General features: G+C 41.0%; 1 protein-coding gene and 1 pseudogene across 1 annotated transcript; both read right to left on the bottom strand.

Annotated features, from left to right (window-relative positions):
* Nucleotides 1-1,086: 1,086 nt before the first annotated feature.
* On the bottom strand, nt 1,087-2,824 carry LOC144646213 (BTB/POZ domain-containing protein 6 pseudogene; annotated as a pseudogene).
* A 3,968-nt stretch (nt 2,825-6,792) lies between these two features.
* On the bottom strand, nt 6,793-8,866 carry LOC144645556 (BTB/POZ domain-containing protein 6-like). Its single transcript, XM_078505133.1, has one exon. It carries the CDS (start codon nt 8,757-8,759, stop codon nt 7,431-7,433), a length of 1,329 nt encoding a protein of 442 aa, XP_078361259.1. The 5' UTR covers nt 8,760-8,866; the 3' UTR covers nt 6,793-7,430.
* Between the last annotated feature and the right edge of the window lie 3,120 nt (nt 8,867-11,986).

Below are 11,986 nucleotides of genomic sequence, written 5' to 3'. Positions count from 1 at the left end.
TGATTAAAGTAAAATTTCAAAAAAACACTACAAAGTGTGCTGCAGTGTTTATATACACTCTTTTTTTTTCTATAAGAATCTTGTTTATAAGAATATCGAGGCTGAAATTTGTGAATTTTTAAGAATATCTTAAGAATAAACCCGAGGCTGATGTTTTTTGAAAAGAATATAATTTTGAGTTGAAAATTTGTAAATACAATGCAATTAATTATGTTTTTAATTGAAACAAAATCAGGTGTTTTCATTTCCTTCATTGCATCATTGTAGCCCTGTGAGGAATGCTTTGTGTTTAAAAAGCCAAACGGCCAAGTGTTATCTGACGCGACATCTTGATCTTGCTGGCTGCAAGGCTAGGAGCGATGCAACACTTGCACAATGTAACACGATACAGAATTGGACATCAAAAACTTGTAATTGATTACCCAATACTTGCTAAAACGGACATGTCAAACGGTATTTTCTAAGAATGTTCATAAGAATATTTTCAGCCTAAAATCGGCAGAAAAATAAGAATACTCAGCCTGGGTCGGAAAAACTGTATTCATATAAAAAAAGAGTGTAGTGCGACTGTCTTCTGAGAAACTTGTTGATAGAACAATTTGAAGTTAGAAAATCTCACAAGGTGCTGTCGATACTCATCCCAGTAGACTATTGAGTACTGAATTAGGATGGCATGTTTGCATGTTTGTTACAATTTAATTGCAAATTGTTTGTCGCGAAATAGATATCATTCTGCCAACAAAATGAGCTAAAATGTAATGGAATTCCATAATAAGTGTTTCGTTGGAAACGAAATCTTAATTTGTGACGATTACTTAACAATCACCAATTAATGAGAGAATATTACGTTACACTTTCGGTTTCCTCCCGAACATAAAGACCTAAATATCGGGTATGTGCATGTAATCCTTCGACTTTGGCAAATTGTTATATATAATTATCGTTGTAATATTGATACAGGTTTCGAAAGACTCACAGCTGTAAATCAGATACAACCCTAAATAAGACAGCAATAAACCGAGAGTCCTTTTTGTTGGTGAACTTATTAACCGATTCGGTCGAGGAAACAATAAGAACAGTGCATCATTAATAACAACGGGATAATATAGTGAACCGGAAACCAAGTCAATTAACAGTTTGTGCCCGTTTTCGAAGTTGATTTTAAAGAAAACACCGAAACAAGTTACTAATATTACAGGAAATAATAAAACTAATGTTACTCAAAACTTTCCCCCACCAACGTCTATTGACTCAAGTTGTCTTATGACGAAGTTGAAAATTTTAGCCTGATCAAGTTTAAACAGAAAACAGTATTTCAGGGATTTGTCCATTCCAAGTGGTAGTTCCATTTCCACTGTTCGTGTTATCTGTTAATGTGAATGTCACGCCAGAACAGACAACAGAGCTGACCCCATAACTTCCACGCCAAGAATCCGGGCCAGTTATTAAAGCTTCGATCTGGTACTTAGTATTCTTCTTGACCTTAACTGCAGAATCGAACAAAACTTCAAATCCGTGATAGTGTCCACTTTTGTATTGCAACAGCTTGGAAGGAAATGTTCCTGTTTTGAACACAAGAGCTGAATTACTGTCACTTTGCTTTATGGTCAAGGTTACTGAGTAGTCGTTGTTTTCACTTCCAGACAAACACACTCCATGCAACATAATATCTTTGTCCACAACAAAATCTAGATAATCAATGTCCCCTTCATACCCCCAACGTCCATAGTCTCCAGATTCAAATCTTTGACAGCGGTAGATTTGATCATCGCGGGAACCAGATCTCTCGGCCTCTAAAAATTCCAAAGGAGAACTCAGTGCTGAACTGAAATATTTGAAAAAGGTGACTACTTCTTCTGGTGTCAGAATTTTACTCTCAACGACAACATTTGCAAATTCAACTTGTTTCATTACTGGAAAACGTATTCCTTTTACGATCGGTTCTCCAAGAATTCGTCTTTTGACTTCACCATCTGCTGTTAAACCTTGCCTTTCACACTCCTTTGTTGCCCATAGATTGACCGCTTTGAACAAATTTACCTCTTTTATACTCAGAGTGTCTCTTACGACTACTGCTTCAAGTAAGGATCTCTCAATTGTCGCAAAGTCGTCAGATTTCACGGCCTCTTCCGTCTGTTTATCGATTACTTTCCAGCATCGATTTACCAGGGTTTTCTCTTCGTATTTCTGAGCAGAGGGCAAGATGCTGAAAACATTCGATGGATCTAAGTTCTCTCGCAGGTATTCCGTGCATTTATCGGCCAGTGAAGGCACGATGTATTTCTTCGCCAAATACAACACTCCCATCACATTACTTCCGCTCAGCTGCACTTCATCGCTGTACATGTAACGAAACAACTCCAACAGGCTCTCGTACTCACAGTCAGGCAGTTCAACAGAGGCTCCAGTCTCCGCCAGGTCACCGTAAAACATGGCTTCAAACACAGGACTGCTAATCGACAGCACGAACTTGTGAGCTGGAATCGCGTGCACTCGTTTACTTTCGCCGTCGGTCTTGCGAACAACAAACTTCACATCGCTGAAGAGATCGTTGTTGAACATAAACTTGCTTCTTTCCTTGATAGTCGGTCTTGTTGTTTGCCAGTTTTTCTCGACGATAGACATGGCTCTTTGGGTAAGAAGGGCGAGATTCTCAGCTCTCTAGAAGGCGCTAGTTAAGAAACTCAGGAAACTGAAAACGTTGAATTGAATCAGGTCAGACAGCGGTAGTTGAACAAATTTGCATCTCATCTTACTAACCCGTCACGCATCACGCTAGCGTGATTCTCATACGGTCAGTCTCACTCTTCGAGGAAGCGGTCAAGCGCGGACCATCTTAGACTTGCTGTAGGTCATTGCCGGTCAATTTTTCAAAAAAGAGAAGAGCATTTTAGAATAAGTGGCAAATAAATTTAAAAACTGGAAATAAAGAGTTATTTGTTTCTGCATATGTGACCGCCGAAAATGGGGGGGGGGGGGGGGTATATTGGCGAAGTAGATGGCCATGGGCGGATTGCTTGTGTAATTATTAGTTATTTTATTCCTTTAATCTTAAGCTGTAATGTCCCCATAAATAATTCAACTGTTATCGAATGTGAGATTTTCCATACACCACATTTGAAAGAAGGAAGGACTCCTACTTTCAAGTAGTTGCTGCATTGATACAAAATTTGTTTTCTGTGAGCTGCTAAGAGTCGCCGCACCAACAAAACGCAAAGCGTCTATCTTGGGACTGTTATTGCAATTGATAATTGCTTTAGCTTCAGACTGCAAACATTTCGGAATTTAGCGTAACTGTCCTGGGCATAAGATTGTGAGTTTGTTGATGACTCGCGACGTTCGCGCGCGACCATCGCGCTTCCCGTTAATTCGCGCTCGATTGCACAAATCATTCGAAGGCTTCCCTTCACACAGTTGTTTTGTATCTTTTATTATATCTACATTTTGTGGTGATGGCAAGAAGAATAAGCCGAAGGGGTAAGAAGAGGAAATGGAAGGGTAGAGGGAGAAGAGAAAAAAAAAAAAAGGATAAGGAAAAGAGGGAGCCCATACTAGCAAGCGCTACCATTTTGAAAACTACCCGCCAATGTCTCCACAGTTTAGTTCATTTTTATACGAGCTACGTCACTGACAACGCATCTTGAAAAAAATGGTAAGTTCTTTCAAGTTTGTCGATCGTAATCTCTTTTAATCTTAGTCAGTCGAAACCATCCTTGTTAATTTTTGCATTGTTTTACTCCGTTTGTTGTTTTTCTTTGTTAGACAACTATTATTTTGCGGTTTCCTTCACTTTGAAAGAAATCAGAAAAAAGGCTTTAAATATCGTGATACTGCTCCTTTAAAGGAGCTGCGTCAGGACTGCGCATGCGTCAGCGGTCTCGAGATTCATTTGAAATATTAAGCCTTAGTCTTTCAATATCGTCGAGGAGAACGCTTTCGCTGTTTAATCGGAAAATATCTTTCCCATCCTTGAGTGGTTGACTGTTGTAGTAACTGTTATAGTTGAATTGATTGTCGCGGAGTGTTAAGTGTATGTTTTTTGTGATCATTCGATGTTTTATGAGTGAATTTTCGTGGATGTTGTGATGTCTACTCAAGGAGGACGGCGAGCTGGAAGTGGCCGAAAGAAGATTCACGCTTCGAGCTTAGAAGCTATCAAATTCTGGCAAAGAGGCCATCGAATAATTTGGCTCGACAAGTCACAGCAAGTACCACTTTAATCATTATGGTAAAAAGCAAAACTTTTCAATTATTTAGAAAAAAGTGCTTTCCGTATGGGTAAAGTGAACGTCCTAAAAAGAAAAATGAATAAAAAAAGTTCTGAGCTGTTGTTTATGAAGGGTGGTGTATTTTAGTACACAGCATTGAAAGGGTATTATCGTAATACATCGTTTCAGTTTTCAACCTTGTTGCCAGATTCCAAGCAACGCAGTTCTAAAACAATGGGGAACCATAGACCTGAAAAAAATAAAAGCATAAAAATTAATCGCAGAGCAGTTTGACCATCTTCAGAAGTTCATAAGCTAAAATCTACATTTGGGCGCGTGCTATGGCCTGGTTTTCACTAGCGACGCAAGGCTTAGCGTAAGTACAGCCGCAAGCATGACAGCTCTTATCTTACCGTGAAAGCAGCTTCGACGCAAGTATAAGCACGATCGTGAGAATCTATCTTTTTCCTTTTCTTGTGCTTGCGTTATGCCGTGTGAAAAAGAAACAACACATAAGCACAAGAAAAATCACGACGTCTGGCTGGCTCGTCGCACATGTTCTAGATGCCCGTTGTAACCACTAAACATCGTGTTCTTATGCTTGTACTTACATTTATGGGAGGGGGGGGGGGTGGGCCGGTGGGATTTAAAAGATAGTCACTATTATATATAATGGCCCCCTTCTTCATCGGAAATTTTTTCAATGACCAATTTTTTCAATGACCACCTCCCCCCCCCCCAAAAAAAAAAGACAAACAATAACCAACTAAAAAACCAACTGACTAAAGAATGCATAGGTGTACAAAAAACACATCCGCAAATATAGCTGACATTGCCTCAACTGTTTATTGTGGATGCTGTTTGTTAATATGGGGTTGACTGCATTTGGCATGCACCCCTGGAAAATTTGAATTTTCAGACCCTCAGAAATGTTACTTTGGGCATTCTGGCAACATTTTTACTGTAACAGAAGGCGCTCATTACAACACTAAAAAGTATAATTATCCTCAATGACCACCCTTACAGACCATATTTTTTGGGCTGCCCCCCTTTGAAGCCATATTTTTTTTGCATGGCCCCCTCAAATCCCACTTCCCCCCCCCCCCCCAACCTCAAAAAAAATGAACGCACCCTTATGTGAACGTTATTTTCAGTTTCGATTCAGTTGACTTGGCACAAACTACTTTTTCTTGCCCTTCCAGTTGTGCTTGCGTCGCAAGTAAAAACTAGGTCTATTTGTTTCGCGAGAAGCTATTTTTAGACAGGGCAATGGGCTCCTGTTTTAGAACAAACCTTGCGCGCGAGAAAATGACGTAGTTTCATTAGTGAAGAAATGATGGCGTGCACGTGCAATGAGATAAGATTGTTGCAAGTTGTTGAAATATACAAGAAAGTGCAAGACACTGAGGACTGAGTTTCCTTGTAGTTAGGAGAGCATCGTGGTGTATGGCGAGGAAGTGGAAGATGTCGAGAAGTTTGCATACAGTGGAACCCCGTTAATACGGACACCAAGAGGACATACCAAATCCGGATTTTTGATGTTTTCGTTTTGCCATGCAACGGTTTCAAATGCCACATTTCAAGGTTAAGTCTTACAAAAGGATGACAACACGCAACATACGCACTTCTACAAAATATGACTAAGATCGTTTGCTTCGGTTTGCTCATCTTTGATATTTTTAACTACAAACCCTGCTGCATGCGCCATTTTTTCAAAATCAGGGTATTTTTCCATACGCTTTATCTCTGAAACGAGGTCGGTGACCCTCACTTTTTTGTATTACTGACACAAGTAACTCATTATCTAACCGCAGTAAAAAAGTTAAAAAAATTTATCGACTAGAATTTGTTTGCGCGAACGTCCTTAACAGTTTGCAATGGCTGTGCCCGAGACGGGTACTGAGGATTATTTGACATGGCAGCAAGGAATATAACAAACATGAGAGTGGTTGAGATGGCAGAGATCAATGACATAAGCTGCGACGTACGCCGAAAAAAGTGGAACTTGTTGGGACATCATACCAGTGTTAAATAAAGAAATACCTGTCAACAAATGCCATAAAAAGATCACTCATATGTCTAAGTTGGTGTATTTTAAAGAGCTGAAATTGTGGGTAATGGTGGATTTCCACTGACGCGTAAATTTTTTTACGTGCGTGAAAAAATTAGAGACAATGTATGAACGGCTTGCGTAAACGAGTACGCAAGCCGTTCATACATTGTCTCTAATTTTTTTACGCACGTAAAAAATTACGCGTCAGTGGAAATCCACCATAAGACTGAAATATTTCCGTTTCCATGTTTTGTGACTTAACGTTCGAAAAAGAAGACTCCAAAAGACTCGACTCTGGATTTCTTTTGATTTACTTTCTTTCAGAAATTATAGTTGCTAAATTCAGGGTGCGGCTTATCTGCGGGTGTTTACGGTAACCCAGGAGAGAGGGTGTTTTAAACAACTGTTTTACAACATTGGGGTGGACACCAGAGGGTAGAAGGGTAAGAGGAAAACCAAAGACTACTAGGAAAAAGACACCCTTCTAAAAATGAATGCTCCCTTAGAAAAAAATCTATTCAGATATGCAGCAAGAATTTTTTTTTTAATTTTATAAATTCATCAGTTATAATAACGGTATAAAATAGTGAACATTCAAGGTAATCCCAACAAAAAACTGTAACAATGTAACATTATACAATTTAGCCTTCTCTAGTGACCCTACTATGGCTAAAAAGTAAACTGCACTATAGAACTAATATACAAGCCTGCCTTCCCTTTACAGGTTCAATAAGTTCATGAATAAACCAAGGCCACTTAGCTCAACTATAAATTCTCTAGATAAATTGAAAAATTGTTCAACAGTAATAAAGTATGGCAAGTTATGAAAAATAATCTTTCTCATGGTTACCATCCAAGACAAACACTGAAACCTTAAATCTAAACTTTAACAGCAGCTGTAAAACTAGCCGGCGAACAGACTTATTTCTGGCTCTCATTTCTCTTTTCGGCGGAGAGAAAGAACAGTCGGAAATAAGTCTGCATTCCCAGGCTACTGTAAAACTCATTAAACAATTAATGACAAAGAAAAAATCCTTAATAAGGACTATTTAGCATACATATAATATTTATCAAGACTGACTCCAGCTAATGGCCTACCGAACATTTTTCAAAACTGAGCCGCTACTGACATTCTTTTGTATCACCTAAAGGCCTATCGGCATTCAGTATTACACAGTAAAGAGAATCTCTGGAAATTGTCCGTGACTATTTGTTGTCGCACTAATGGCCGGACAACACGTTCTAAAGTAGAATTTAACCCCCGAACATTGAACATAATCTTTACCAAATTTACATAAACAAGAATTGGGACCAGTGATACAGGATTGAACACGATATCTAACATCTTTCTTCAACAAAACAGGGTGCTCAAAGAAAACATTGAATCCGTGGTAAGAACCCTCTTCAGACCTAATGAATACAGAAGAAAAGTTTCCTGCTTTGGATATAATTTCTTCCCTTTCGTCCAAGTTTGCTATGTTTATAGTTACAGAATACTTGTTATTTTTACTTCCGCAGAGGGTTACTCCACGTAAGGAAATGTCTTTGTCGACTGTAAAAGCAAGACAGTCTTTTCTACCAGGTACATAAGGATAACCTGAGCCAGTGTTAACCACAGCACCAAATCTGCGACAATGCTGCAAAGGGTGTCTTTTTTCTTCTGGAAATCCTACTGGAGTACTGAGAACTGAATTAAAAAATTTAACAATGCTAAAAGCTTCATCTTGTGTCAGTATGTTGTTGTCAAGAACAACATCAGCAAATTCTTGTTGTTGCATCACTGGAAAACGTATCCCTTTCACAATTCGTTCTCCAAGAATTCTTCTTTTTTCACTACCATCTGTCGATAAGCCTTGGTCTTCACATTTCTTTGTTGCCCACAAATTCACCGCTTTGAACAATTCCACCTCTTCAATAACCAAAGTGTCACGTTCGACTACTGCTTCAAGTAAGGACCTCTCAATTGTCACAAATTCAGCCGATTTCACAGCCTCTTCTGTCTGTTCATCGATCACTTCCCAGCATCGATCCACCAGGTTTTTTTCTTCACAATTCTGAGCAAATTTAAGCACGTTGAATACATTAGATGGATCTAAGTTATTTTGCAGAAATCCGATGCATTCGTCAGCCAGTGAAGGCACCATGTATTTGTTTGCCAAATACAGCACTCCCATCACATTGGTTCCACTCAAATTCACTTCATCGCTGTACATGTAACGAAACAACTCCAACAGGCTCTCGTACTCACAGTCAGGCAGTTCAATAGAGTCTCCAGTCTCCGCCAGTTCACCGTAAAACATGGCTTCAAACACAGGGCTGCTTATCGACAGCACGAACTTGTGAGCTGGAAACACGTGTTTGCTACGTTTGCTTTCATTTTCGCAATTGCTCCGGACCACAAACTTTACATCGCTGAAGAGATCATTGTTGAACATGAACTTTCCCCTTTCTCTAATGGTGGGTCTTGTTGTTTGCCAGTTTTCCTCGACGACAGACATGGCTTTTGGCGTGCGAATAAGGGATTTTTCAACTGCTATATTCCAGTCTTGTCAGTCAACGAAGAAGCTTCAACAGCAGCAAAAATAACGTGACGCGTGACAACTGAGCCCAATGACGTCACTGCTGGCGTCTACGACCCGCTGACCGCTGATGACCCGCAGTAGCCTCACTTTACAACCTCGTTCCGGTGGACCGCAAGGATTGAAGAAAAAAAAGTGAACGGAAATCAAGTTAAACTAAAGAAAAGAAATTGGCAAGTAGGACATAAAAGCAAAATACTCGCGTGTATAAAACTCACGAGAAAGGAACGATATAATCGAAAGAGCCTTACACCGTTTGACCTTTAAAGCTTGCTCCGGTGTATCGTTGGTCGTTTATCGGATATAACTGTAGCTCAATCTTCCGCCCCGAGAACATAAATTTCATATCTTTGAACCAATGTGTAATATTCTTTTCATTATATAGACAATAACTACAAAAGTGCATATTAAAATATGTAAACTCTTGCACTTCGGCGGCTGGAATTTCTTAAACATTTCTCCTTTGGTGTATGAATTGTTTTCAGTCATGTGATGTTTCCTTCTTCGTGTTTGTATTTTCCAGCTCCTTAGTGAGCAATTTTATGTCGGCTTCAGCGAACTTAACTTCTTTATCGCTTGCCATTGTTACACGTTGCTGTTTCCGTAACAAAGGCTTTTTACAGTGTTAGCCCTGTGCAAAACCCCCAAACCTGGAGGACCGGTAGATTACGCTGACGATCTAGCCTTACTATCGCACACCCACCGCCGCACATTCAAGAGAAGACGCAACGCCTCAACACCTTTGCAAAGCAAGTTGGCCTTAACATCAGCAGCAAGAAGACCGAAATTATGGCACTGAATACTACCAGCACACGACCAGTCCAGATTGATAATGAAGAACTTCCGTAGAGGGTCCTGAAGGGGTAAAATGGGAGCTGGGATTTGCCTCTTTTTGGGCTGGGAAAATGGGATTCGTGCACTGGGACTGGGATTTTACCACTGGGAATGGGAAAAAACACTTTGGAAAATGGGAATGGGATTTCACTTCTTTGTGAAAATAAAGTAAAAAACAGGTCTGCACGGACTCCCCATGTGCCTTGTGGTCGCCGGCGTCGCATTAGCGCCTTGAAATTATATTTTTGCTCTCACAAGCATGTATTTAAAGGATTTATCTTTCTAAAAAAAGAGCTGAACGGAGGGTCTTTTAAAATTTGTTTTCAGCAAAGGTTAATTTTGTATAAGGCTCCAATGCTCTCATTTAATTCAACAAAATTGTCAGGTCAGACATGTCAAGGTCGTAGTTTTCGTCACTGGCACAATCGTCGTCTTTGGTGGTGCGATGTCGTGATAATCTTCCATAACCGGCGGAGCAGGGGGGCAGGGGAGCTGTAGCCCCCAGAAACGAAAATTTGGCGGGGGCCCCCGCCCCACGTTTTGGTGCCGAAAATATCGCGCGTACAGCGTAAAATTCGTTTGACAAGCTATTTCGTCTTGTGAGTGAGTTCAAACATCTTCGAAACTTCCTTGGACGTCTTCGGAAAACTTCGTTTACCTTCATAAAAGTTCGAAAATGATCGGAAACGTTCGTATGGCCTTCGAACAACAATCGGAGAATCTTCGGAAATCTGCGGTTTAGAAAAAGCTCAAAAAACAAAAGGTTGATAGAACGGAAAAAAGTTGCTCAAAACCTGCCGAGTATTTTTGGGACAGTCTCAGCCCCCCTCCCCCCCCCCCCCCCCCCCCACCACGTTCCAAAACGCTCCGCGCCACCGCCTCTGCCTTCGACCCCGTTTTTAGAGGTATTGTGCCAGAGAGTCGTGAACAACAAATATTTCTGCAACTTTTTACAGTGACTACAATAGTATTGGCGGTTTCGCCTCTTCGCGATTCTCTTCAGCTGTTGGGTAGAGATGTCAGTTCTCAATTCTGTTCCCGGCAGTAGAATGTTTTGTGACCTTTTATATACATAGACCGTTAGGGTTGAGGATCGAATGTGCATCCTTTAAAAACATACACCGGCGACCACAAGTCACATGGGGAGTCCGTGCAGACCTGTCTTTTACTTTATTTTTTTGTTTATGAACTGGGATTTCGACCAAAATTAGTCTGGGAACTGGGATTTGAAGCCTGGGAACTGGGATTTGGACCAAAATTGGGCTGGGAACTGGGATTTAGGACCCCCCTTCAGGACCCTCTCCGTACACCGACAGATTTACCTATCTTGGCAGCATCATCAGTACGGACGGAGGAACCGACCTGGACATCCAGAGCCGTCTCAACAAGGCCAGGAACTCGCTCAACATGATGAATAAGGTATGGCGCTCCCCCACTTACAGTACTCGTACTAAGCTGAAGCTCTATCACAGCTGCGTCCTCACAACCCTTCTGTATGGTTCAGAATGTTGGCGCTTAACGGAGGATCTATCCAAACTCTCCACATTTCACACCAAGAGCCTTCGGCGTATTTTACGCATATTTTGGCCCAATGTCATCTCAAATAAAGATCTCTTTGAACGGTGTAGAACTGATCCAATGGCTACCATCTTGATGAGGAGACGTTGGAGGTGGATTGGCCACGTCGCTCGCCAGAAAACCTCGATTGCAAAAACCGCCCTGCACTGGACGCGAGAAGGGAAACGAAATAGAGGTCGCCCAAAGATCACATGGCGACGGACGGTTGAGAAGGAAATAAAGGAGATGGGGAAGACCTGGGAGGGCATCAAGTTCATGGCAAAGGACCGCCAGATGTGGAGGGAGCACGTTGCTGCCCTACATACCACTTAGGCGTAATGGGCATGAGTGAGTGAGTGATCCCCGGGTTGCCATCTATCAGCCGGCGTTTGGCGCAGTTTGGCAGCCAGGCAATGACAGAAAATGACGTCATCGTTATCCTCACTGGTGAAGGATATGGAAAATGCGCCACTTCCCAGGTGTAATTTTGAATAAATTTTATCAGTGGTCTATTTAAACAATAGAGTGTTTCTGTCAAGGAACTATCGGCTGATAGTTGCCCCGCGGAAATTTGATGTTCTTAAAACAAATATTAGCCCGAGAAGCGAAGCTTCCAGAGCTTATATGCCAGTTTTAAGAACATCAAATTCCCAAGGGGCAACTATCAGACTGATAGTTCCGAGACAGAAACACTCTATTGTATTTATTGTTCACCACTAAATTTTCTCCCGCGCGCCCATACAAAAACTGGTATC

The sequence above is a fragment of the Oculina patagonica genome, chromosome 3, assembly GCF_052425735.1.
Source record: "Oculina patagonica isolate OP01 chromosome 3, crgOcupat, whole genome shotgun sequence".
Classification (NCBI taxonomy): Eukaryota; Metazoa; Cnidaria; class Anthozoa; order Scleractinia; family Oculinidae; genus Oculina; species Oculina patagonica.
This window is presented reverse-complemented; position numbering and strand designations above follow the sequence as displayed.